General features: G+C 63.1%; 4 protein-coding genes across 18 annotated transcripts; 2 read left to right on the top strand and 2 right to left on the bottom strand.

Annotated features, from left to right (window-relative positions):
- Window positions 1-144: 144 nt before the first annotated feature.
- LRRC24 (leucine rich repeat containing 24) lies at window positions 145-6,463 on the top strand. Of its 2 annotated transcripts, XM_072950060.1 has the most exons (7): window positions 145-285; window positions 556-1,397; window positions 3,405-3,655; window positions 3,805-4,083; window positions 4,252-4,420; window positions 5,104-5,316; window positions 5,865-6,463. In XM_072950060.1, exons 2-7 carry the CDS (start codon window positions 641-643, stop codon window positions 6,242-6,244), a joined length of 2,049 nt encoding a protein of 682 aa, XP_072806161.1. In that variant the 5' UTR covers window positions 145-285; window positions 556-640; the 3' UTR covers window positions 6,245-6,463. The 2 variants fall into 2 exon arrangements, with proteins under 2 accessions (XP_072806161.1, XP_031546348.2); XM_031690488.2 differs by having other exon boundaries at window positions 5,104-6,128.
- A 451-nt stretch (window positions 6,464-6,914) lies between these two features.
- On the bottom strand, window positions 6,915-10,546 carry LRRC14 (leucine rich repeat containing 14). Of its 5 annotated transcripts, none has more exons than XM_015245258.3 (5): window positions 10,480-10,546; window positions 9,784-9,829; window positions 8,478-8,831; window positions 7,706-8,290; window positions 6,915-7,611 (listed from the first exon to the last, which is right to left on the bottom strand). In XM_015245258.3, the coding sequence occupies exons 3-5, from the start codon at window positions 8,804-8,806 to the stop codon at window positions 7,044-7,046; spliced, it is 1,482 nt and encodes a 493-aa protein (XP_015100744.1). In that variant the 5' UTR covers window positions 8,807-8,831; window positions 9,784-9,829; window positions 10,480-10,546; the 3' UTR covers window positions 6,915-7,043. The 5 variants fall into 5 exon arrangements, with proteins under 5 accessions (XP_015100744.1, XP_015100741.1, XP_072806162.1 ...); XM_015245255.3 differs by having other exon boundaries at window positions 9,731-9,829; window positions 10,480-10,537; XM_072950061.1 differs by having other exon boundaries at window positions 10,373-10,494.
- A 131-nt stretch (window positions 10,547-10,677) lies between these two features.
- Window positions 10,678-17,208, top strand: RECQL4 (RecQ like helicase 4). The gene is made up of 23 exons (XM_072950045.1): window positions 10,678-10,814; window positions 10,879-10,912; window positions 11,013-11,113; window positions 11,360-11,500; window positions 11,812-12,401; window positions 12,492-12,591; window positions 12,666-12,792; window positions 12,913-13,008; window positions 13,109-13,237; window positions 13,319-13,411; window positions 13,493-13,629; window positions 14,058-14,141; window positions 14,218-14,397; window positions 14,474-14,653; window positions 14,726-14,867; window positions 14,949-15,211; window positions 15,287-15,572; window positions 15,644-15,773; window positions 15,860-16,029; window positions 16,105-16,285; window positions 16,364-16,511; window positions 16,679-16,787; window positions 16,883-17,208. The coding sequence occupies exons 1-23, from the start codon at window positions 10,731-10,733 to the stop codon at window positions 17,005-17,007; spliced, it is 3,630 nt and encodes a 1,209-aa protein (XP_072806146.1). The 5' UTR covers window positions 10,678-10,730; the 3' UTR covers window positions 17,008-17,208.
- A 74-nt stretch (window positions 17,209-17,282) lies between these two features.
- MFSD3 (major facilitator superfamily domain containing 3) lies at window positions 17,283-19,687 on the bottom strand. Of its 10 annotated transcripts, none has more exons than XM_072950053.1 (5): window positions 19,374-19,687; window positions 18,464-18,641; window positions 17,755-18,110; window positions 17,579-17,688; window positions 17,283-17,498 (listed from the first exon to the last, which is right to left on the bottom strand). In XM_072950053.1, the coding sequence occupies exons 1-5, from the start codon at window positions 19,667-19,669 to the stop codon at window positions 17,419-17,421; spliced, it is 1,020 nt and encodes a 339-aa protein (XP_072806154.1). In that variant the 5' UTR covers window positions 19,670-19,687; the 3' UTR covers window positions 17,283-17,418. The 10 variants fall into 10 exon arrangements, with proteins under 10 accessions (XP_072806154.1, XP_006211309.2, XP_072806150.1 ...); XM_006211247.4 differs by having other exon boundaries at window positions 17,755-17,879; window positions 17,963-18,110; window positions 18,464-19,511; XM_072950049.1 differs by having other exon boundaries at window positions 17,755-17,832; window positions 17,963-18,110; window positions 18,464-19,511.
- Between the last annotated feature and the right edge of the window lie 1,395 nt (window positions 19,688-21,082).

Raw genomic sequence — 21,082 nt, 5'->3', positions numbered from 1 at the left:
AAGAGACGTGGGGAAGACGTGTCAGGCCAGAGAACCTGTGCGTGAGGAAGCATGGCCTGGAGTGCGGGGTGGATGCGGGGAAGTCGGCAGGGGTTTACCTTCCACGCGCCTCTGCACTCGGTGTGCACAGACGAGCAAGGAAAGAGGACGCCCACCGGGGCCTTCCCGCTCTGGGGCCAGCTTTGTCGAGCTTCCACCTGGGACTGATGGGTCACGGCCTGCCCCTCTGTCTGCAGCTTTTCCTAGATGACTCCAAAATGAAGAACTTCATCACCTGCTTCAAAGGTACTGATGCGCTCTCCTCCCCGACCTTCCCTCGCTTCGGAGAAGGCCCTGAAGGGCTCCGCTGCCCAACCTGTTGGTGGGCCTGCCCGCAGCGGGGTACTGGGAGTCCTGCGCTCCAGAGCTTCCTGTCTGGAGACAGGCCAGGACAGCCCATCAACACCCGGTGCCTGCCCTTGGTGTCGCCCAGGGTTAGCCGCCTGCCTGGGGGCAGTAGGGCCCAGGGGCCTTGGGGCCCGGCATGCTGAGCAGCCGCGCCCTTCGGTCCCCCAGACCCGCAGTTCCTGGTCGTCTTCTTCTCTCGCCTGAGACCCAACCGCAGCGGGCGCTACGAGGCCTCCTTCCCCTTCCTCTCACCATGCGGCAGGGAGCGCAACTTCCTCCGCTGCGAGGACCGACCCGTGGTCTTCACGCACCTGCTGGCCGCGGACCCCGGGCCCCCGCGCCTCTCCTACTGCGGCGGCGGCGAGGCCCTGGCCGTACCCTTCCAGCCGGCGCGCCTGCTGCCCCTGGCCGCCAATGGGCGGCTCTACCACCCAGCGCCGGAGCGCGCGGGCGGTGTAGGGCTGGTGCGATCGGCCCTGGCCTTCGAGCTCAGCGCCTGCTTCGAGTACGCGCCTGGCGCTCCCGACCTGCCCTCTCACGTGTGTTGGCAGGGCCGCCGTTTCGCGCTCACTATGGACCTGGCCCCGCTGCTGCTCGCTGCCCCACCACCCTGAGCGGCGCCGCGCGGCCCGCGTCGCTGCGCACGCGCTACCCGGAGAGCTCGCTGGCTGAGGCTGAGTGCGCGTGCGCGGCGAAGGCGCACCGCTGCCCCGCTGCCCCGCTGCTCCGCTGCCCCGCCCCGCCCGGCGCTGTCCGTGGTGCTACCGCGGCCCGGGCCCCGACACGGGGAGGGGCTGGGTCACCAGCCCTCGGTCCCTCCCCACACACCTCGCCTGGGGTGTCCTCGGCGTCCTCTGGTTCGGCCGGCGCTCGCGACGGCAGACCCGGGCGGCCGGGCGGGAGGCGCCGGCGCTCCAGTGCGCGAGCGCGAGCGGCGCCCGCCCCTCCCCCGCCCTGCGCTGCTCGGTGGGCCAGGGTTCGGCGGGGGAGCCGCACCGAGGAAGCGTCAGGTGAGGGGTCCGCCCGACCCAAGGTCAGCGGGCGAGGGGGCGGGATCGCGGGCCGTCCCTGCTCACCGAGAAAGGCTTGCGACCTGGCGGGGACCACACCCTGCCCTGTACCGGCCCGGGACAGACCATGCCTGAGGCCGTGGACGATCAAGACTCCCGACTCTGCGCCTGAGAGGATCGCAGGTCTTCCCCTCTTACCCCTCCGAGCCTCCCTCCCCCTCAAATGGGTGCCCTGAGACAGTGACAACCCACCCCTGCCCAGCCGGATTAGGGGTTTTCCCCTAGGTAAAAGGATTTCTGGGCTGGCCTCCCCTGCCCTTCCTGCTTGGCCCTCATCCTTGCCCAGGCCAGCCTTTATACACGAATCAGCATCTAGGAGCTGTCCATCAGAGCAGTAGTCCCCTGAGTCCTGAGGAGGAGGCCAAGAACCTTCTATATTTGAGAGGCCTTGCTGCTGGAAGCTGGGTGGCCACCCTGGGCCACCCCTTTTGTTCAGGGAAATGGGTCCCAGGGGCTTCAGAGAATGCCCCCAGTTTCTTGGGGCTCACCTACATTCTGAGACATCTGGGAACTGCCTCTGCCTGAGCCAAAGCTATTCCATTAAAACTTTTGCTGTGCCTATCTCTCTCCAGTGATTTTCAATAATCATGTGAATTACAATTTAGAGCAAGACTCAAACAAACACCAAGGCCACTTACTGCCTTTCCACATGACTCACTCTTGCTAGTGGGGAGTCCTGGTGAGCAGGCAGGTGTTCAAGCAGGGACAGTGTGAGGTGGAGCTAAAGGCTCAGTGATAGCACACCCTCAGCCCCATCCCTGGCTTCAGACTGGCTGGCTTCTCAGCCCAAGTCCCCACCTTTAATTTGGACTCAATGTGCCTCAAGCTAGACCCAGGCCTTGCCCTCTCTCTAGGGTCACATTTGCATGAACATAAACCCAACACACGACTCCCCACTTCAGTCCAGGAAGTCACTGCCCCCAAAGCCTACTTGGGAAACACCACTAGAAACCCAGTTGGTGGCCCAAGGCCCATCTTTCACACCCCAGCCATTCCAGGGCCCCACATGCCCCCCAAAACAGGGGTCCTTTACTGGGAGCCAGTATGGAGATGACAGGCCCACACCTTCCAAACTGATTTTCCTGCTGTTTGTCTCACCCCTGATTATCTAACAAACTCCCTGAGGAAAAAGCCCTAATTCTAGCTAAGCTGTTCCAGCCACTTCCACTCCCAGGAGGGCAGGGGCAGAGGCTGGACAAAGATATGCCTCGATTTTCCTGGTGCCTCCCCTGAGACCAGTTGTGCCCATATCCTCCATCAATTTACAACAGGAGAATCCCAGGTTTGAGGACAGAGCATGAGTTCCAGGGATAAAAATGACCAGAGTAAATGCTGGGTCAAGGTCAGTTGAGGGCAGGGAAGGAGTGTGGAGCCTTGGACCTCGTCCTGGGGGCACAAAAACGACCTCTACTCTAAGCTCTGTGCCTTCAAGGTCTGACACCAGTCCCCACAGAGTGAAGAGTCTATGTGGACATGGGGATGTGTCTGCCCAGAGGCTGCTCTTCCCATTCTAGTCCACGCTGTGGTAACTGACCCCAAACTTAACCCTTGTGTCCCCAAGGCCATACCTTTCACCAGCCTCTTGCACGCAAGATCCAAGGAGTGGCTGTTGTTAGGGTGTAGAGGGCACGGCGGTCAAGACGTCCTCGCGCATGAGCAGGAAACTCCTCAGTGCTAGTAGAGATGGGATGGGGAGAAAAGCGGGCTGGGATGGGGTGGGCTGTCCCCACGTGGCCTGTGTGGCAAGACTCTGAGGACAGAAGAAATTCTAAATTGGAACCTGATGCCCCAGATCTTTACAACTTTTTATAAAGGAAGGCAATGAACGTTTAATCAGTTTCTCAAGCTGATTTAAAACTTAAAAAAATTCAGACACAGGATGTGTGCCTCCAGCCATCCTTTTTAGTGGCTCTCAAATGTTAAAGACAGGCAGAACCTGTGTTTCAGGAGGCGCGTCCCATCCAGGGCTGGACTGGAGGCAGGCTGGTGAGGAGGCTGCGGCTTCGCAGTGCGCGCCTGTCCCACGGGAGATGGCCCCAGGGGCACCCACATTGCTGTTGCTGTTGCTGCTGTCACTATCCAGTGTCCTGCCCTGCGCTGCCAGCTGTCCGGCTGCCTGCCGCTGCTACAGCGCCACAGTGGAGTGCGGTGCCCTGCAGCTCCACGTCATCCCGCCTGGGATCCCGCCCGGGACACAGGTGGGCACCGCATGGAGGCTGCTGGGCTGCAGGGGAGGGGTGCCTGAGATGCAGAGGGATGGGGATGTGTTTCCTCTTGGGTGGTTGGGCCCCCTAGGGAAGAGACAGCCCCAGTGGGGTAAATGCCCTCCCTCCCTCTGGCCCCACAGACACTGTTCCTGCAGGACAACTGCATCGCGCACCTGGAGCCTGGTGTCTTGACGCCTCTGGCCTCCTTGCGCCATCTCTACCTGCACAACAACAGCCTGCGCGCTCTGGAGCCAGGTGCCTTCCGCGCGCAGTCGCGCCTGCTGGAGCTGGCGCTCACCAGCAACGGGCTGCGAGGCTTGCGTGTAGGCGCTTTTGCTGGTCTGGCCCAACTGCGTGTACTCTACCTAGCCGGTAACCAGCTGGTGCAGCTGCTGGATTTCACCTTCCTACACCTGCAGGTGAGTGGGGAGAGGGGTGGGCAAGGGCAGCAGTTTTCCTGCATTGCCACATGCTCTGCCCAACGGGAGTATGGAAAGGGAGTTCTCCGTCAGCACAGTCTAGCCTGGTAAGAAGGGGACCTGTCCTCCAAGGCCCCTTTCCCTGATGATCTACTGTCCCTGCTTCAGCGACTGCAGGAGCTGCACCTGCAGGAAAACAGCATTGAGCTGCTGGAGGACCAGGCCCTGGCCGGGCTCTCTTCGCTGGCCCTGCTGGACCTCAGCAGGAACCAGCTGGGCACCATCAGCCGAGAGGCCCTGCAGCCCCTAGCCAGCCTGCAGGTCCTACGCCTCACAGGTACCGCTTATGGGGTCAAGGGGGTCTCGTGCAAAGGTAGCTTCCTTGGCCACAGTGATGACAGTAGGGAGCAGGCCCAGCTGTGGAAGGGTCTCCAATGGCAGTAGTGCTCTGCAGGGCCACACCACCACCCACAGACATGATAGAAGACTGCTAGGAACAGGGGTGCTGGTAGGGGCAGTTCGGGGACCCCTCCCAAGGAAAACAGAAAAGGTACAAGTCCCTGAACAGACTGGACAGAGCTGAGTGGCTTGCACACTTTGGGGCCATTGGAGGGCAGGCAGGCAAAAACTGGACAGATGAGACCAGGACTGGGGCCATTTCCTGGAGACAGCACCTGAAGGCAGGGCCAAGAGGATGTGCAAAGTTTCAGTGCTGGTGGGATGTCTACGTGAACACAGAGGTTCCCCCAAATAGTGAGATTTGTTGCAGGGAGAGGCTTCAGAGGAGTGGGGACTTTCCAAGAGTTTAGTGAAGTGAACTAGAACATGCATTACAGAACGGAGTTGCGGGTGGGGGTGTGCCCGCCTACACACTAAGGCGCTTGGGGTCAGAGAAGGGGTGGCAGAGGTCCCTGACTGTGGGAGGTGGGAAAAGGGCTCCTCCTCTGGCCAACAACCCAACTGCACAGACTGTGTTCCGGAGGCACCTGAGCTACCTGCCCGCCGCTGCTCTGCCCACAGAGAACCCATGGCGCTGTGACTGTGCCCTGCATTGGCTGGGAGTCTGGATCAAAGAGGGGGGCCAGCGGCTGCTCAGCTCCAGGGACAGGAAGATCATGTGTGCAGAGCCTCCCCGCCTGGCACTTCAGAGTCTCCTGGACGTGTCTGGCAGTAGCCTCATCTGCATCCCACCCACTGTGCACGTGGAGCCGCTGGAGGTGACAGCCAACCTGGGTGAGGACCTAAGGGTTGCCTGCCAGGCTTCTGGCTACCCGCAGCCCCTCGTGACCTGGAGAAAGGTGGCACAGCCTCGCGAGGGGCCGCCGCCGGCCCAAGCCCAACCAGAAGGTGGGGTGCCGGTCCCAGGCGGGCCCGGGGCCTCTGACACGGGCAGCGGCATGCTTTTCCTCACCAACATCACCCTGGCCCACGCCGGCAAGTACGAGTGCGAGGCCTCCAACGCCGGCGGCGCCGCCCGCGTGCCCTTCCAGCTCCTGGTCAACCTGTCCCGGCAGCAGCAGCTGGCGCCCGCGCCGCCCCCGGCCGCCGGCCCCATCAGCCACGAGCCCCTGCCCGAAGCAGGCAGCATGGCCTTCCGTGCCCTGAGCCTGGCCACGCAGACGGTTATCGCGGCGGCCATTGCGCTCCTGGCGCTCACGGTGCTGCTGCTGGCGACCATGATCTGCCGCCGGCGACGCAGGCGCAAAAAAGCGCCAGGGCCGCCGGGGGAGGGCGCTCTCTTCGTCAACGACTACTCTGACGGGCCCTACACCTTCGCGCAGCTCGAGGAGCTGCGCGACGAGCGGGGCCACGAGATGTTCGTCATCGACCGCTCCAAGCCGCTCTTCGCCGAGGGCCCAGCGGAGACGACCGAGAGCACGGAACCCGGACCCACACAAGGGCTCCCACTGCAGCCGCCCGCCGCCTACGAGATCCACTGCTGAGGGGCGGTCGGGCGCGCGCTGATGACGTAGGCCCCGCGGATTGGCTGGCCCGCAGCTCACCATGCGCATGCTCCAACACGGTCAGTAAAGGCTGGAAAGCTGCGCAGTGTGCTGCGAGACTTGTGTGGCGTCCGGGGCGCGGAGAGAGACTCAAGCACCTAAGGACCCCGGCTCCGCAGTCGGAAGTCCTGGTGCGCGAAAGGAGGGTGGTAGGGTAGGCTGCCAACGCCCCGACTGAAGCCCTCCAGAAAAATCCCCCCCCCCCCAAAATCACCCGACCTCCAGTCCCGCCGCCTACTGGAGGAGCCTGGACCACCGCGAGGTGGGCGGGGTGGACTGTGGGGAAGCCTAGGGAAGGGGAGGGGCAGCGGGCCTGAGGGCTTGGTATTCAGTGGCCATGCTAGGGGTGCAGCAGAGAAGGAGACAAGTCACCCTAATCAATTAAGACAGAAAAAAAAAATCCACGAATTTAAGTTCTAAACACACTGCACTTTTGTACCTTAAGGACACCTTCTGGCTCCAAAAGCCAGCTGAGAGGCAGTCTCCTGGGTGTCAAGGTAGGAAGACCCCCTTAGAAGCCCCAGAGTGCGTGGGGGCTCAGTCCTTGAAGCAGGCCTGTCCCAAGTTCCACCCCAGACCAGTCTGCTCTTGGGGAGGGCCCAGAGGAAAACTCTCTTAGCTCACTGACCCCAGGAACATTCTGAAGAGAGAACCAGGACACCAGAGGGCAGCCAAATGCAGCTAAACCTAAGCAGGGCCGTGCAGGCCTAGCATCCAGCCCGCAGGCCCGCAAGTGGTCAACCAGTCAGGTTAGCAGGTGCAGAACAAACTGCGCAGCGTGCTACAGAAAGCATGGGGAGGCTCAGGGTGCACCCAGGAACAAGGAAATCAGAGACTAGTGCCTTTATGTCAGGCCTCCAGCGGGGTCCCAGCCAAGGCTCTGCCTACCCAAGGGGCAAGGGGCTTCCGAGAACCCTGGACCCCCGGACTGCCCGACTCTCACCCAGAGGTGAGAGATCACAGGCTAAAGTAGTCTGCAGCCAGGCGCCCGTAGATGTCTGTGGTCCAGAGCACATGAGCACGGCCCGAGGCCAGCAGCAACTGGTGCAGCTCGGCCTCCACACGGGCAAACTTCTCTTCATTGATGGAGGCTTCCAGCAGGACAGAGGCAGGCGGTGGCCAGGGCAGGCCCTCATAACAGTCCACAGGGAAAGGGTGCACCACTGTGCGCAGCTCAGCCTGTGCCACTGAGTCCCGCAGGAGTTCCTTGAGGCCTGCCATGGACAGTGGATTGCCGTAGAGGCCGAGGTAGCGGAGGCTGGTGCAGCGAGTCAGCACAGGGAGTGTGACCAGCAGCTGGGTATCAGCAAGCTGGCACTCAGTCAGCTCGAGGTGCAGCAGAGTGGCTGCTGCTGCCTGTAGCAGACCCTGGAAGGGCTCTAGCTGTCTGCCAGACAGGTCGTTGCCACTCAGGTCCAACTTCTTGAGGTGGACAGCATGAGGGCTCTGTGCCAGGAAACGCAGGTCCTCAGGCAGTAGGGCACAGAAGGCCAGCTCCAGGCTCTCCAGGGGGCTCTGCAGGGTGCTGCAGGGGGGCACAGGGGGTCACAAACAGGCAGGGCCAGGGGAAGGTCTTGTGGAGGGGATGGGAGGAGCAGGGTAATAGCAGGCCCACTCACCTGAGTAACTGGTCCAGCCGCCCCGAGAGGAGAGAGGAGCCCATGCTGAGCTCCCGCAAACAAGTGAAGCGACCCATCTGAGCCAGGAAGTAGCGGAAGTTGTCCTCACCGTCCACGGAGGGCTGCCGTGAGTCCCCATGGACATAGTGCAGCCGCAGGCTGGCCAGGTGCTGGAAGCGGGCCACGTGCGGGATGATGACAGACAGGCCACGCAGGCCCAAGTTGTTGAAGCGCAGGTCCACACGGCGCAGGCAGCCAGCATCCAGAAGCTGTAGCAGGGCCACTGTATTGCGCATGGGCAAGTCCTCAGCCCGCAGGTCCCGGCAGCAGAGCCGCAGTGGGCTGCCTACGCTGCTGCGGAGCGCCTCCCGCAGGAACGCGTAAGAGGCCCGGTTCACCCGCAGGTCCACTCGCACCTCCACAGGAATGGGAGCCAGCCCTGGCTCTGCAGTCCTGCCCTGCTGCTGTGCGATGCACGTGCGGGCCACAGCTGCTGTGCAGTCCCACATGCTCATGGTGCCAGGGTCCTGCTCCACGCCATCATCCAGAAGGCCCGTCATGTCCAGCACCCGCAGCACGTGCTTCCTGGGAGCAAGGGTGGGCTGAGACAGGAGACAAGGGAACACAGCCCACACCCACTATCCGCCACCCTGGGACAGGAGCAGCATGCTTGCTCTTGCATTGAGCTCTTATACCAGACTGGAACCTCTTGTGGAGGATCCTTTTTGCACCCCCCTCCCCAGGCCTGAGGGCCACTCCAGTGAGCCCATACCTGCAGAGGGGCTGAGTGCCAGCCTCAGTCTCTGGGGTGTGGAGCCGGGCGGTCAGCCCCAGGATCACGGCTTGCATGCTCTCAGTACTAGGCCGCTCCTGCAGCAGGGCCCGGCTGCAGTGGGCACACTCCTGCAGCAGCTGCTGGAAGCTGAGCAGTGGGAAGGGCCACATGTGCACCAGCTCCCGCAGCACGACAGTCTTCTTGTCCATAAAGGCCACTTTGAACAGCAAGGGGAAGAGCTCTCGTGGCAGCAGGGGCAGGGCCTGGCAGGCAGCTGACTGGCACTGGAGCATCTGCCGTGTGCTCAGGAACACAAGCGTGTGCATGGCGCTGGGCCAGGCAGGAGGCCACCTGCAGGGAAGGGACCTTCAGTGGGGAGGACAGACGCGAGGCCACTGCCCCCTCCATGCACTGGTCGTGGGAAAGCTCAGCATGGAGCCTAGCACAGAGTGGAGAACCACAGCACCAAAGATCAAGTGCTAGGTGCCTTGCAATAGGCTGAGTGGAGAGGAAAGGAGCTCAAGGCTGCCCCCAGGCCCCACCCTCCAAAGCACGGGGGCATTTTTAGGGAAACAAAGGTATCAAGCAGCACATAAAACAGCATGGCACCAGAGATGACTAACTCGCCTGGGTGTACTTCTGATGGCTGTTGCTCTGCAGGGCCCCCCATCTGAATCGCAGCCCTCCCAAATCACAAAGCTACTTATCAGAGCCTCCCTTCCTTAAAAGTAGACCAAAGCTCAGGCCCCTCCCCCCACAGCACTAGTGGGATGGGATACTCCCAGGGGCTAGAAGTTGTATCCAAGTGTCCTCTCTCATAGCCTCCTCAGAATCTCTAGCAGACTGCCCTTGGATTCTGTGCAGCACAGTAAACAGGAGCTAGAAGTACAGATGCAGCTTTATAAACACCCAAGCAGGTAGACAAGACCAGGACCCAGGGAACACCAAGTCCAGAGGGCCTGAGGAACCCAGGCCCTCAACATGAGCTCCAGTTCTACTATTTCACTGCCAGACAGGGAGAACCCTGGAGATTTACAGAAAGGAAAAGTGCCTCATCCACCGGGATCCTTGTCATCTGTCTAAACATCTGTCTCTTTCCTGGAGAACCACGTTGAGAGACCAAGTCTCAAATCCATGGGGTTCAAAGGCACCAGGCCAGGGGCCTTTGCTCAGACGCACAGAGGCAGCTGCCAAAGGAACATCCAAGCTGACAAGGAGCGCACAGAAGATGCCTGAGGGCACAAAGGTACCTGTGTGTCAGCTGTGCTGCTGACTTCACAGCAGCAACAGTTAGCCGACTTACTGTGTGCCAGGCACCTCATCCTCAAAACTGCCTCCGGGTCATCACCCTGAAAACAGATTAGAAAACTAAGACCTAGGCCGTGCCCGACCAAGGTCACAGCCTTGTGTGATGAACTGGGGGAAAGGTGGCAGCCTGGCCCCAGAGCCCCTGCTCTTGCGGACCTCACACACAAGTCCTTAGGGCACTGGTTCCTGAGAAGCCCCAGACGTCAACCCTCGGACTCGCTCGGCCTGTGGACAAATCTCGCGAGGACGACTCATACCTCGCTGTGACAGGACAGGCCAACCGAGCACCTGTCACGAGAGGCAACGAAAGCAGCCAGTGTGGTCACCGTGGGAGGAGTCTCGGTGTGGTGGCCACCGCCCCCTCCAGCCGGCCCCAGCTCCAGCGTTTCCCTGAAAACGCCCCCGCCCGGCTTATCCAAGCCTCGAACCGCAGGAGGCCCTCAATCCGACGCCCTTCCACCTCCTGGGCGGGGTTCTGCCCCTCGAAGCCGAGGCGTCGTCCCCTCGGGGCCGGAGGCCGCTCAGCCCCGCGCCAGGCTCCGGGTCCCACCCAGCAGCCGCACCGCCCGGGCTCCCGCCCTTGCCTCCCAGGTGGCGCCGCCCCGATGGCCAGCACCCGCCTCGTGCGGCCAGGCAGAGCCAGGGGTCGCACACTGCCCCGCTCAGTTCCCGGCTGGATGCCAGCGCTCACCGGCCTCGCAGCCACCACCACCGCTGCCGGCCACGCCTCGCCGTCTGTCGTGCCCCGCCCAGCACCGCCGCGCGCCGCGATGACGTAAACGCCCCCCATTGGCTGCCGCGCTAGAGCCCTGCGGATTGGCTGTCCCGGCCGAGCGGCTGTACCACCGCTCCGCCTCCGACCCCGCCGAGCGCCTCCATTGGCTGGCGGCCGGCGTCGCCCTCGTGGCGGGAGATTTGCAGGGCGCGGTGTGTGGGGCGGCCATGGAGCGGCTGCGGGACGTGCGGGAGAGGCTGCAGGCGTGGGAGCGTGCGTTTCGGCGGCAGCACGGACGGCGGCCAGGCCAGGTGTGGGCTGTCTGTGGGCGGGGAGCTGAGGGTGCGGCCTCCTGCTGACGCACTCCCTTTACAGGAGGACGTAGACGCGGCGCCGGAGGAGACCCGCGGTGAGCGCGTGGGCGCGGGGCGGCCGGGCGGCCCCATCCGAGCCCTGACTCCAGGCTGCTGACCCCTAAACACCGACCCCCACCCCGATCCCGCCCTCAGCACTCTACCGGGAGTACGGTGCCCTGAAGGAGACCCTGGGCCAGGCCGGCGGCGTCGGGCCTCGCGATTTGGAGCAGTCGCTTCCCGCGGCAGCCGAGGAGGTACCCAGGCTGAACATCTCATCCTCTCTATTAATTTCCTGTATGCCGGAGCCTAGAGGAGTCGCGCCCCACCCTCTGTAGGGCACAGAACTCGTGGGGAGGATAGACAGGGTGGTAGAAGGCCAGCGCCGCCCCGCCCCGCCCCGCCCCGCCCCCTCCCCCTCCAGGTCTCTGCGGGGCTGGAGACACCTCTGTCCCCTACACCAGCCTTTCCATGGCCTACATCCCTACTGTCTCGCCCTGCAGGTGCCGGCGCCCAGCTGCTGGGGGTCCCACTTGAATCGGGCTGCGACCCAGAGTCTCCGGCCTACATGGAAGCCGAGCTCTCAGGGGTCTGTGCAGGACTATGGGAAGAGGCTTAAGGCCAACCTAAAGTACAGTCTGCAGGTGAGGGGTAAGGGCCAGGCACGCAGTGCATCAGGCTGGGTCCAGACGTGCTCTTGGCTAAGGGGCAGAATCACTAGACACCCATCCCTGTCAACTCCTCCACGTGGACTCATGTGTTCACAGATGCACACACACAGCTGCATTCTTAACGAGGGCAGGACTCCTCAGGAGAGGCCAGAGTCAGCCTCTTCTTTTATATCTCAGCCTTGTGCTTCTCGCTTCACTCAGCTGTTGTAGGTGAGGACTCCAGCAGGGTTGAGTTGCAGCAGCCAGGGGACCTGAGTTCCTCCTTGCTTGTCTCTCCTTTCCAGGCCAGGCCAGCCCTGGGCCGGATACCCCGACTTGCCCAAAGATCCTCCAAGGTCCCTTCCCCAGGGCCTCCAAGCCCAACGACTGCCCCCACCTCTCCAGAAGATGACGACGAGGTGCCCCCCCAGCCTCCCAAGCCCCAGCTGAGGCCAGGACGGCTCCAGCAGCTGCGGGCATCCCTGAGCCTGCGACTGGGCTCTCTAGACCCTGGATGGCTACAGCGGTGCCACAGTGGAACCCCAGATTTTCTGGGGGTTCCCAAGGCCTGCCAGCCTGTCCTGGGTGCAGAGGAGTCACAGCCTCTGACTTCAGGTGTTCCATCTGCCCTCTACCCCATCACCGTACCTGTACAAGGCCCAGAGGTTCCAGCCCTACAAGCAACTGGTGTCAGTGCGTTAAAACCCCATAGTGGTAACAGTCAAGGCAAGAAGCGGAGACGGAGTAGGGAGCTGGAGGGATGCCATGCGCAGACTCAGCAGGACAAAGGTCAAGGGGAACCCCTGCCTGAGGGAGCTGGGGCTGCAGTGCATGCAAAAGACTCTCCAGAGGAGCCTGTGAGGGCACAGCCCCCCAGCAACCCCACAGCCCCCAGGTAGCACCGCTGTAACCCCCTGGCATGGCTGCCTCTGACCAAACCGAGGTAAGGAGGGTTTTGGGCTCGGTCTATCTGTGTCTCTTCTAGGCCCACCGCGCGAGACAGGGGTAATTACGTGCGACTCAACATGAAGCAGAAACGCTATGTGCGGGGCCCAGCCCTGCGGGGCAGGCTTCTCCGCAAGCAGGTGAGAAGGTGGTGTCAGATGCTCCCCTTCTCCTCCAGCTTCTCGCCCTGTGACCCTCCTCTGTGTCCCTGCAGACATGGAGGCAGAAGTGGCAGAAGAAAGGGGAGTGTCTTGGGGGTGTTCAGCCCAGAGCCACAGCCAAGGACTCTTATTTCCAGTGTGAGCAGCTCAGCCACTGGGCATCCCACTGCCTTCAGTCAGGTGAGGCCTCTGCCCTGGGTGGTGGCCTGGGTGAACGCTGCTCTGAGGGGTTGGTGTGCTCTTTGGGAGGCAAATCTAGCTCAAGCAAAAGGCTCTACTAACTCGCTACTCCTGGTCCAGAACCTACCCTGGCTCCTCAGGAGGGTGACACACAGACCCTGCCCACATTGGAGGAAGTATCCCAGAGCACTGGTGCTGACGACTGCCGACTCTCTGGTGAGCAAAGGGATGGAGAAGAGTTTGTAGCCAGTGGCCTTGCTAGGATGACCCTGTCCAGCCTGGAGCTCCTATACTATCCTCTGTCTGCTCCCGGCAGGCAGAGAAGACACAGAGCCTGCGGGGTCTGAGCTGCTGCTGCCTCTGGGGGAGTCTGTGCCCGAGGTGCCCTGTCCCCCTCCTTCCGTGCCCCCACTCTACCCACCAGGGCCCTCGGGGCAGGTGGCAGGTGAGTAGACACCTACCAGCCCAGAGCCTTTACTGAGAAATAAGGGCAACTGGGGCTATGCTGACTGATACTATGCTGCAGACACACCGGCTGAGGTGTTCCAGGCCCTGGGGCAGCTGGGGCACCAGGCCTTCCGCCCTGGGCAGGAGTGTGTGGTCATGCGGATCCTGTCTGGTGAGTGTGGCTGGGGGAGGGCGTAGGGGGGCCAAGGCCCAGCCAGAGTGGCGCTAGTGACCCTTGCTTGGCCACACCCAGGCATGTCCACACTGCTGGTGCTGCCCACAGGCGCTGGCAAGTCCTTGTGCTACCAGCTGCCCGCGCTGCTCTACTCCCGGCGCAGTCCCTGCCTTGCACTCGTCATCTCTCCCCTCATGTCACTCATGGATGACCAGGTGGGTGGACAGAGCCCCGGCACATGCTGAAGACAAGAACTGGCCCCCACTGGGACTGCTGCTTCTCACCCCGCCCCCACCCTAGAGCTGCACAGAGGCGGTTTGTTCTCAGCTCTGTCCCTAGCTGCAGGCCTGGCAGTGGCCCAAAGGCAACAAGGACATGGCTGGCCAGACCCAGGCCCACCCACAAGAGGAACAGCACTGGGAAGGGGGTACATCCCTACTGGGACCCATCTGTCCCCAGCACTCCTAAGTCAAGGCCCACAGGTGGATCTGAACCCTTAGTTGCAGGACCCAGGGTCTGAGTTTTTTCTCCCCAGGGGGCCTGGGTGGAGCTGCAGTAGCTGTCATGTCAAACCATTTTAAGAGGCGTTTGGGAACGGGCCAGGGCTGGGGGCCTGCGACAGGCTGTGCTCCTGTATCTGCAGGTGTCCAGCCTGCCCCCAGGCCTGAAGGCAGCCTGCATCCACTCCGGGATGACCAGGAGGCAGCGGGACTCTGCACTGCAGAAGGTAAGGGAGCCTCACGGCACGGGGGCAGAGGCAGCAGGCAGCCCCTAGGTGGCACTCCTGACCTTGCCGTCCTCAGGTTCGATCGGCCCAGGTCCAAGTACTGATGCTTTCACCAGAGGCACTGGCTGGGGCTGGGGCCGGGGGTGCTGTCTTCCTCACTCAGCTCCCCCCAGTTGCCTTCGCTTGCATCGACGAGGCTCACTGCCTCTCTCAGTGGTCCCACAACTTCCGGCCCTGCTACCTGCGTGTCTGCAAGGTGAGCCTTGTCCAGGGGACGGGTGAGCAGGCCAGGGGAGGCGAGTTGGGCGTCCTCACCACCCGCCTCCACACAGGTGTTGCGGGAACGCCTCGGTGTCAGCTGTTTCCTGGGTCTCACAGCCACAGCCACACGCAGCACCGCCCATGACGTGGCCCAGCACCTGGGTGTGGCTGAGGAGTCTGTCCTCAGGGGCCCAGTCACCATCCCAGCCAACCTGCATCTCTCTGTGTCCACAGACAGGGACCCAGACCAGGTAACTGCACACATGGGCCCAGCAGAGGCCCCTGCCCCCCGACTGCTCACACTGACCATTGTGTCCCCCCAGGCTCTGGTGACACTGCTGCAGAGTGACCGTTTTCGTGCCCTGGGTTCTGTCATCATCTACTGCAACAGGCGAGAGGACACGGAGCGTGTTGCTGCACTGCTGCGCACCTGCCTGCGTGAGGCCTGGGCCCTGGGCCCCGGAGGTGAGGTGGGGGCAGGGCTGCCCCCCACAGACCTGCCCCAGGCAGGCACCCCACCTGACCATCTGTGCATCTTCCCTGCAGGCCAAGCCTTGGAGTCTGTGGCTGAAGCCTACCATGCCGGCATGTGCAGCCGGGAACGGCGGCGGGTGCAGCGAGCCTTCATGGAGGGCCGGCTGTGGGTGGTGGTGGCCACAGTGGCGTTCGGGATGGGGCTGGACCGGCCGGACGTGCGGGCCGTGCTGCATCTGGGTCTGCCCCCAAGCTTTGAGAACTATGTGCAGGCTGTGGGCCGGGCCGGGCGTGACGGGCAGCCTGCACACTGCCACCTCTTCCTGCAGCCCCAGGTGGGTACCCAGCCGGCTGGAGACCCCTGAGCCTGCCTCGTGCACAGCCCCACGTTCACGGCTGCTCTGCTGCAGGGCGAGGATCTCTGGGAGCTGCGAAGACACGTGCACGCCAACGCTGTCGACTTCCTCGCGGTGAAGAAGCTCGTGCAGTGCGTGTTTCCTCCCTGCGCCTGCACCCAGAGTCCCCCAGAGCAGGAGGGTGGTGAGAGCCAGGACGGCCACTCAACTAGTGCTCCTGTGGCCACATGCCCCCAGGATGCTGACCAACCCAGTCTCAAGCACAGAGCCCAGTGTCTGGGCCATGAGCGGGCGCTCCCAGTACAGCCAATGGTGCAGGCCCTGGATATGCCTGAAGAGGGTGAGAAACGGGGATGTGCGGCGGGGGCGTCCCTATATCCCCATGTCCCCTGAGCCCTGCTCTGCCCCCAGCCATCGAGACCCTGCTCTGCTACCTGGAGCTGCACCCACAGCGCTGGCTGAAGCTACTGGCACCCACCTATGCCCGCTGCCACCTGCGCTGCCCCGGGGGCCCCACACAGCTCCAGGCCCTGGCCCGCAGGTGAGCACACATCCCACCCAACTCGGGTTGGGGACAGGGACAGAGAACCAGGACTGCCCATCACACCTGGCCTCTCCCTGGCATAGGTGTCCTCCCCTGGCTGTGTGCTTGGCCCAGCAGCCCCCCGATAACACCGGTGGGGAGAGCAGTTCTGTGGAGTTTGACATGGTCGAGCTGGTGGACTCAATGGGCTGGGAACTGGCCCCTGTGCGGCGGGCTCTTAAGCAGCTGCGCTGGGACCCAGAGCGCAGGACAGGTGTGCCCGCCCCCCCGCCCTGCTTGCCGGGTGCTTGCCCTTCTGCCTGCCCATTTCTGATACCCTTTCTGGCAGGTGTGCCTCAGGGCACAGGGGTGCTGGTGGAGTTCAGGGAGCTAGCCTTCCACCTGCACAGCCCCGGGGACCTGACAGCCCAGAAGAAGGACGAGATCTGTGACTTCCTATACAGCCGTGTGCAGGCTCGAGAGCGAGATGCCCTGGCCAGTCTGCGCCGCACCTTCTGGGCTTTTCACAGGTGCTGGAGAGGGTGGACAGGGCCTGGGCCGCCCCACCCTCCCCGGGGGGCAGTTCTGACAGGCTCATCCCACCATAGCGTAGCCTTCCCCAGCTGTGGGCCGTGCCTGGAGCAGCCCAACGAGGACCGCAGCAGTCAGCTCAAGGCCCTGCTCAGCCGCTACTTCGAGGATGAGGGCCCAGGGGACATGGAGGAGGAGCAGGGTCCAGAGCCAGGACAGGCCCAGGTGAGTGCCAGGGCCTCCTGGGGGGGGGGGTGTCACAGAGAGGACACAGGACTGCAGTGAGGTGAGGCAGCAAGACACCTGTGTACCCGCCGCCTGCCCCACGCTGAGCCATGTGAGACCGGGTGTCTCGGGAGCGCGGATTGGCCTGACGTGTCCCCCACCAGCAGCTCCAGGACTGGGAGGAGCAGATCCGCCGGGACATCCGCCACCTCTTGTCCTCCTGGCCAGAGCAGCAGTTCTCGGGCAGGGCTGTGGCCCGGGTCTTCCACGGCATCGGTGAGGGTCTGGGAGGCATAGCCCTGAGAAGGGCAGGGGCTGGGGGCTGGACTGGGCCAAGAGTCCTCAGAGCCGGGTTTCTCGTTCAACTGCAGGGAGCCCCCGCTATCCGGCCCAGGTTTATGGGCGGGACCGACGCTTCTGGAGAAAGTACCTACACCTGAGCTTCCATGCCCTGATGCACCTGGCCACAGAGGAGGTCCTGCTGTGGGGCCACTGACTGCCCTGTGCAGAAGGCCCTGTGCTCCCACATCACAGACGACATGGCCTGAGCAGGGCCTGCACAGCCAGTATGGAGGGTGTCACATGCAGCAGTTCATCAAGGCAAAGATGGGGTATCAGTGACCAACCACCCTGGGCAAAACCCACTGCCAGGAGTGTGGGGACAAAGGGGGTACAGAATAAAAGATGCTCAAGTTGCTCTTAGGGCCCCTCCTTCTGGTGGGGACAACCCCAGTCTGAGAACCTTGCATGTCACTCGTCCCAGACACAGGCCACATGCACACTCCACTTTATTGACAAGTCTGGCCACCCAGCTCAGGCCAGGATGCTGGGTGCCAGGCCCAAGTACAGGACGGGTGTGGCTGAGACAACAAGGAAGAAGCAGAAGCAGAGGTGTGGCCCCAGGCTGTCAGCCAGGGCTCCAGCCAGTGAGCCCACCAGCAGCTTCCCCAGCAGCTCCAGCGTGGCCAGGAGACTGTAGTGCGTGGCCTGGGAATGGGTGGAGAGCGTCAGGACCTGCTTGTACTCCCACCCTGCAGCCCCCTGGTGTCCCAGCTGCGTCCCCTCACCTGCAGGGCACTGGGTGCCAGCTGACTGCAGTGCATCATCAGGGTGAAGGTGGTGGTTGTGACCAAACCCCCCAGGAAGTGCTGGAGACACAGGCTCAGCAAGGCTGCCCCTGGGGGAGCTGAGGTCAGCGGGGCCCAGGACTCCAGGCTCCTCCCCACGACGGCCAACCCCTCACCTCTTAATACTGTGCGGGTACCCAGCGGGGCCGCAGGAGCAACCAGGGGAAAGAGCAGGGCAGTCTGGCAGGCCAGGCCTCCGAGACAGAACCGAAACACTGACCTCAGCAGGTGCAGTGGCTGCCTGGGGAGAGGAGATAGGGAAGGACAGGGGTGCAGGGAAGGCCCAGAGGGGAGCAGGTGTGTGATGGGTGGAGGAGGGCTCACCAGTGCTTGGCCAGTAGGACCCCGCCCAGGGATGAGCCAGCAATGGAGCATACCACAGCACCCACACCATTCCACAGCCCCAGCTCGGAGGTGGAAATGCCGCAGTCCAGCAGGAGGAGGGGGAACAGGCTGCCGGCACCCTGCTCACCTGCAGGGAGAAAACCAGGAGCAGCCCACCTCCCTCCTCATCCTAGGGCCTCAGCAGTCACCCTCCCCCAGCCCTGCCTCTGTCCTAGGTCAGAGATGCCAGGACAGTTGGCGATGGGCATCAGCTGAGCTCAGGGTGAACCAAGAGGGTCTGGCTGGGGCTCAGAACAGCCATGGAGCTGGGCCTGCAGAGGGGACAAGGAGCAAGGCCCAGCTGCAGAGCTGGGATGGGCTCTAGCCTGCAGACCACTCCCCAGAAGTAGAGAAGGCAGCCCCACAAGCAAGCTCTAGGGCTCTTGGGGACTCGCCTGGAGCTCCCGCCCCTGCTGTTGCCTGACTCAAGCCCTAACTCACCCAGCTTGTAGGTGAGCACAAAGCCCACCGTCCACAGGGTCCCAGGCACGGCCAGCAAGTCCTGCCAAAGGTGCAGGGCATGTCCGGGCAGCTCTGAGTGCTGAGGTGGGGGTAACTGTTGCAGGGCTGGCGCAACCCAGGCCAAGGCAGCAACCAGCCAGTAGGTGGCAGCCAGGAGCTGAAAAAGCAGGGCCCAGGAGATGGGGGGTACAAGGGCCAGCAGCCCACCCCCGGCCAGCACCGCCCCCAGCTTGTAAGCCACCACCTGCACGGTGTTGCCAGGCCCCAGTTCAGAGGGCGCCAGAAGTTGCATAGCCAGTGTGTCCAGGGCCACATCCTGCACAGCTGCAGCGAGGTTCAGCAGCAAAAGCAGCCCCGCCACAGTGGAGGGCAGCCCGGCCTGGCCAGCTTCGGCAGGAGGCAGGGCTGCCAGCAGCCCACACGCCAGACCCAGAGCAGCTGTGCTGAGCGTCAGCCAGGTTCTCAGGGAGCCCCACGTGTCCACCAGGGGGGCCCACACGAGCTTGAACAACCACGGCGCGTACAACACCTTGGCCAGTCCCACGCGTGTCAGGGAGAGGCCGCGCGCCCGCAGCAGCACGGGCAGCAGGCCAGACTGCAGCCCGTAGGGCAGGCCCTGCACCAGGTAGAGGCCGGCCAGCGGCAGCAGCTTTCCATGCATGGCAGGGAGAGCGGGGCTCTAGGGGCGCGCACCCGGATTCTGGAGGCTGGGGCTGGGTCCAAGGCCGGCCTGGGCGGGATCAGAGGCCCCACTCAAAGCTGGGACAGAGCGGTTCCAAGTGGGGTCCGGTCGGGTCAGGGGTCATACGGCGGCATGGCTTCGGGGCGGGGCCGGGTTGGACAGCCTGGCGTCCTCACTGGCACCCTCGGGTCCTCGCGGCGTCAGTACCTCCAAAGAGCTGCCGGCCTCTCCGCGGCGGTACTCCGAGCGCCGCTCGGGCCCAGGCCGCGCAACCGGGAAACGCGGCGGCCATAGAGTGCGCGAGCGGGCCAGAGCGCCGGCCGCCCGCGGGCGCCCCCGGTGGCCGGCCTGGGCGCGGGAGGTGAGTCGCGGGGGTGGCCGAGGTCGGCTGCGGTGCCTGGGTCCCCCAGGCTCGAACGTCGGAAGCGGCCGAAACCGCGGTCCACGCAAGTCCCTCCCAGGGTTATCGGATCCCGTCCCCAGACCCTCTGGACCCAGACCATAACTCTCCGGAAGCGCTTCGGTGTCTCACCTGGAGCCTGGTTGCTGCAGCGTCCGTTGGGTCGCTCCAGCCGCCCCCACGGAGGAGCTGGCCTCTTTCCCCACCCACCCTTCCCCCGTCTCTTACTGCGCCCTCCTGCTTCTGGACCCGTCACCTCGCTCTGCTTGTGGTCTCAGCGCCCTCTCCTGGCCAGTGGCCGCAGAGGGCCGTGGAAGGCAGGAGATTTGTAGGAAATGTCCGAGCCAGGTTCCGCCCGAGGATGCTCCTGGCAGCTGCCGGAAAGCCCCTCTAGTGTCCAATGACAAGGCCTGGAGAGCCTGGCCGGGCTGGCGCAAGCCTGACTCCAGCTGGCCTTGCTGACGGAGGGGCCCATCCGAAGGGGAAACCAGAGCCGAACATGGGGTCTCACGCCACATCTCCTGACCAGAGCTGTGCGGTGCGGGCAGCAGTGAAACACGGACGTGGCTAAGAGCTGGATCCAGAGCAGAGCTGGAACCTCGTCCAGCACTATCTCTAAGCCCTCGGGTCCATGGAGTCAGCCCAACCCCTAGACCAACTCACAGGCACTTGAACCAACGTACTCCCTCAGCTGCTGAGGCCCCTCTGGCTGGGCTGGGTTTCCTGTCATTTCTACACATTCAGGGACCCAGGTTTCTCATCTATAAAGCGGGGACTACAGTGCTGACCACAGAGGACCGCTTGTGCAGTGACAAGTGTCTGGCAAGTGCACCTAGGTGCTCATCCTCCAGTGGCAAGGACACAGGGAGGCCCACCTGCCCTGAGCCTGAGTCGTCCAGCCTAGCTCTGCCCACGGCACCTTTTCCTCAGCGTCTTACCTGCTCTCTCCCTGGTGCCAGCCGCAGGGCGCTCCAGCTCAGAAGGGGGCCTGCCCTCTCACTGTTTCCCAGCTGGAAGGCTGCGTTTGCACAAGGGTGTCACACACACTCACCACACACTCCACACAACATGGCAAAGCAAGCCCTATTGGTTCCTCCTCCCTCCCTGCTCTTGGCACGGCTGCTCCTCCAGCAGTCGGAAGAGGCCCCCTTAGGAGAACCAGAACTCCCGCTACTCACTCCATCCAGTCAGCTCCATCCTACAACTTAACATGTTCTCTGTGCTGCCAGGTAAGAGGCGGACAGTATGGGAAAGGTGGCGGCCAGGTCAGAGGACACACCTTTCTCTGTCTTTCTCAAAATGGCTACACCCTGGCACCCTGCACCTGTGTTTCGTCCAGCCCCATCCTCACCCCTAACACCGCCAGGTTCCCCCTGAGGAGATGCAGGGAGTCTACTGCTTTTCTTCACACCGCTTAACCTCCTAATTCTTTCTCTTTTTTTGTAAGTTTAAACTGGCTTGATTTTATTATTTTTTTAGATAATGGAGGTACTGGGGATTGAACCCAGAGCCTCGT

The sequence above is a fragment of the Vicugna pacos genome, chromosome 25, assembly GCF_048564905.1.
Source record: "Vicugna pacos chromosome 25, VicPac4, whole genome shotgun sequence".
Classification (NCBI taxonomy): domain Eukaryota; kingdom Metazoa; phylum Chordata; class Mammalia; order Artiodactyla; family Camelidae; genus Vicugna; species Vicugna pacos.
The sequence above is the reverse complement of the archived record's forward strand: the minus strand, read 5'-3'. Positions and strand labels throughout refer to the sequence as shown.

What these genes read in the sequence shown, in the direction of transcription:
- LRRC24 (XM_031690488.2), top strand. Translation starts at nt 641, where the DNA reads ATGCGGCAGGGAGCGCAACTTCCTCCGCTGCGAGGACCGACCCGTGGT. An exon ending in CCGCACCGAGGAAGCGTCAG is followed by an intron (nt 1,398 to 3,404) that starts GTGAGGGGTCCG and finishes CCTGTGTTTCAG; the next exon opens with GAGGCGCGTCCCATCCAGGG. An exon ending in GCAGGTCCTACGCCTCACAG is followed by an intron (nt 4,421 to 5,103) that starts GTACCGCTTATG and finishes CTCTGCCCACAG; the next exon opens with AGAACCCATGGCGCTGTGAC.
- LRRC14 (XM_015245258.3), bottom strand. Translation starts at nt 8,806, where the DNA reads ATGCACACGCTTGTGTTCCTGAGCACACGGCAGATGCTCCAGTGCCAG. An exon ending in GGCACTCAGCCCCTCTGCAG is followed by an intron (nt 8,291 to 8,477) that starts GTATGGGCTCAC and finishes CCTTGCTCCCAG; the next exon opens with GAAGCACGTGCTGCGGGTGC. An exon ending in CGGCTGGACCAGTTACTCAG is followed by an intron (nt 7,612 to 7,705) that starts GTGAGTGGGCCT and finishes GCCCCCCTGCAG; the next exon opens with CACCCTGCAGAGCCCCCTGG.
- RECQL4 (XM_072950045.1), top strand. Translation starts at nt 10,731, where the DNA reads ATGGAGCGGCTGCGGGACGTGCGGGAGAGGCTGCAGGCGTGGGAGCGT. An exon ending in GCCCTCGGGGCAGGTGGCAG is followed by an intron (nt 13,238 to 13,318) that starts GTGAGTAGACAC and finishes ACTATGCTGCAG; the next exon opens with ACACACCGGCTGAGGTGTTC. An exon ending in CAGACAGGGACCCAGACCAG is followed by an intron (nt 14,654 to 14,725) that starts GTAACTGCACAC and finishes GTGTCCCCCCAG; the next exon opens with GCTCTGGTGACACTGCTGCA.
- MFSD3 (XM_072950046.1), bottom strand. Translation starts at nt 19,145, where the DNA reads ATGCATGGAAAGCTGCTGCCGCTGGCCGGCCTCTACCTGGTGCAGGGC. An exon ending in TGTGCTCACCTACAAGCTGG is followed by an intron (nt 18,111 to 18,463) that starts GTGAGTTAGGGC and finishes TTCTCCCTGCAG; the next exon opens with GTGAGCAGGGTGCCGGCAGC. An exon ending in GTCCTACTGGCCAAGCACTG is followed by an intron (nt 17,880 to 17,962) that starts GTGAGCCCTCCT and finishes TCCTCTCCCCAG; the next exon opens with GCAGCCACTGCACCTGCTGA.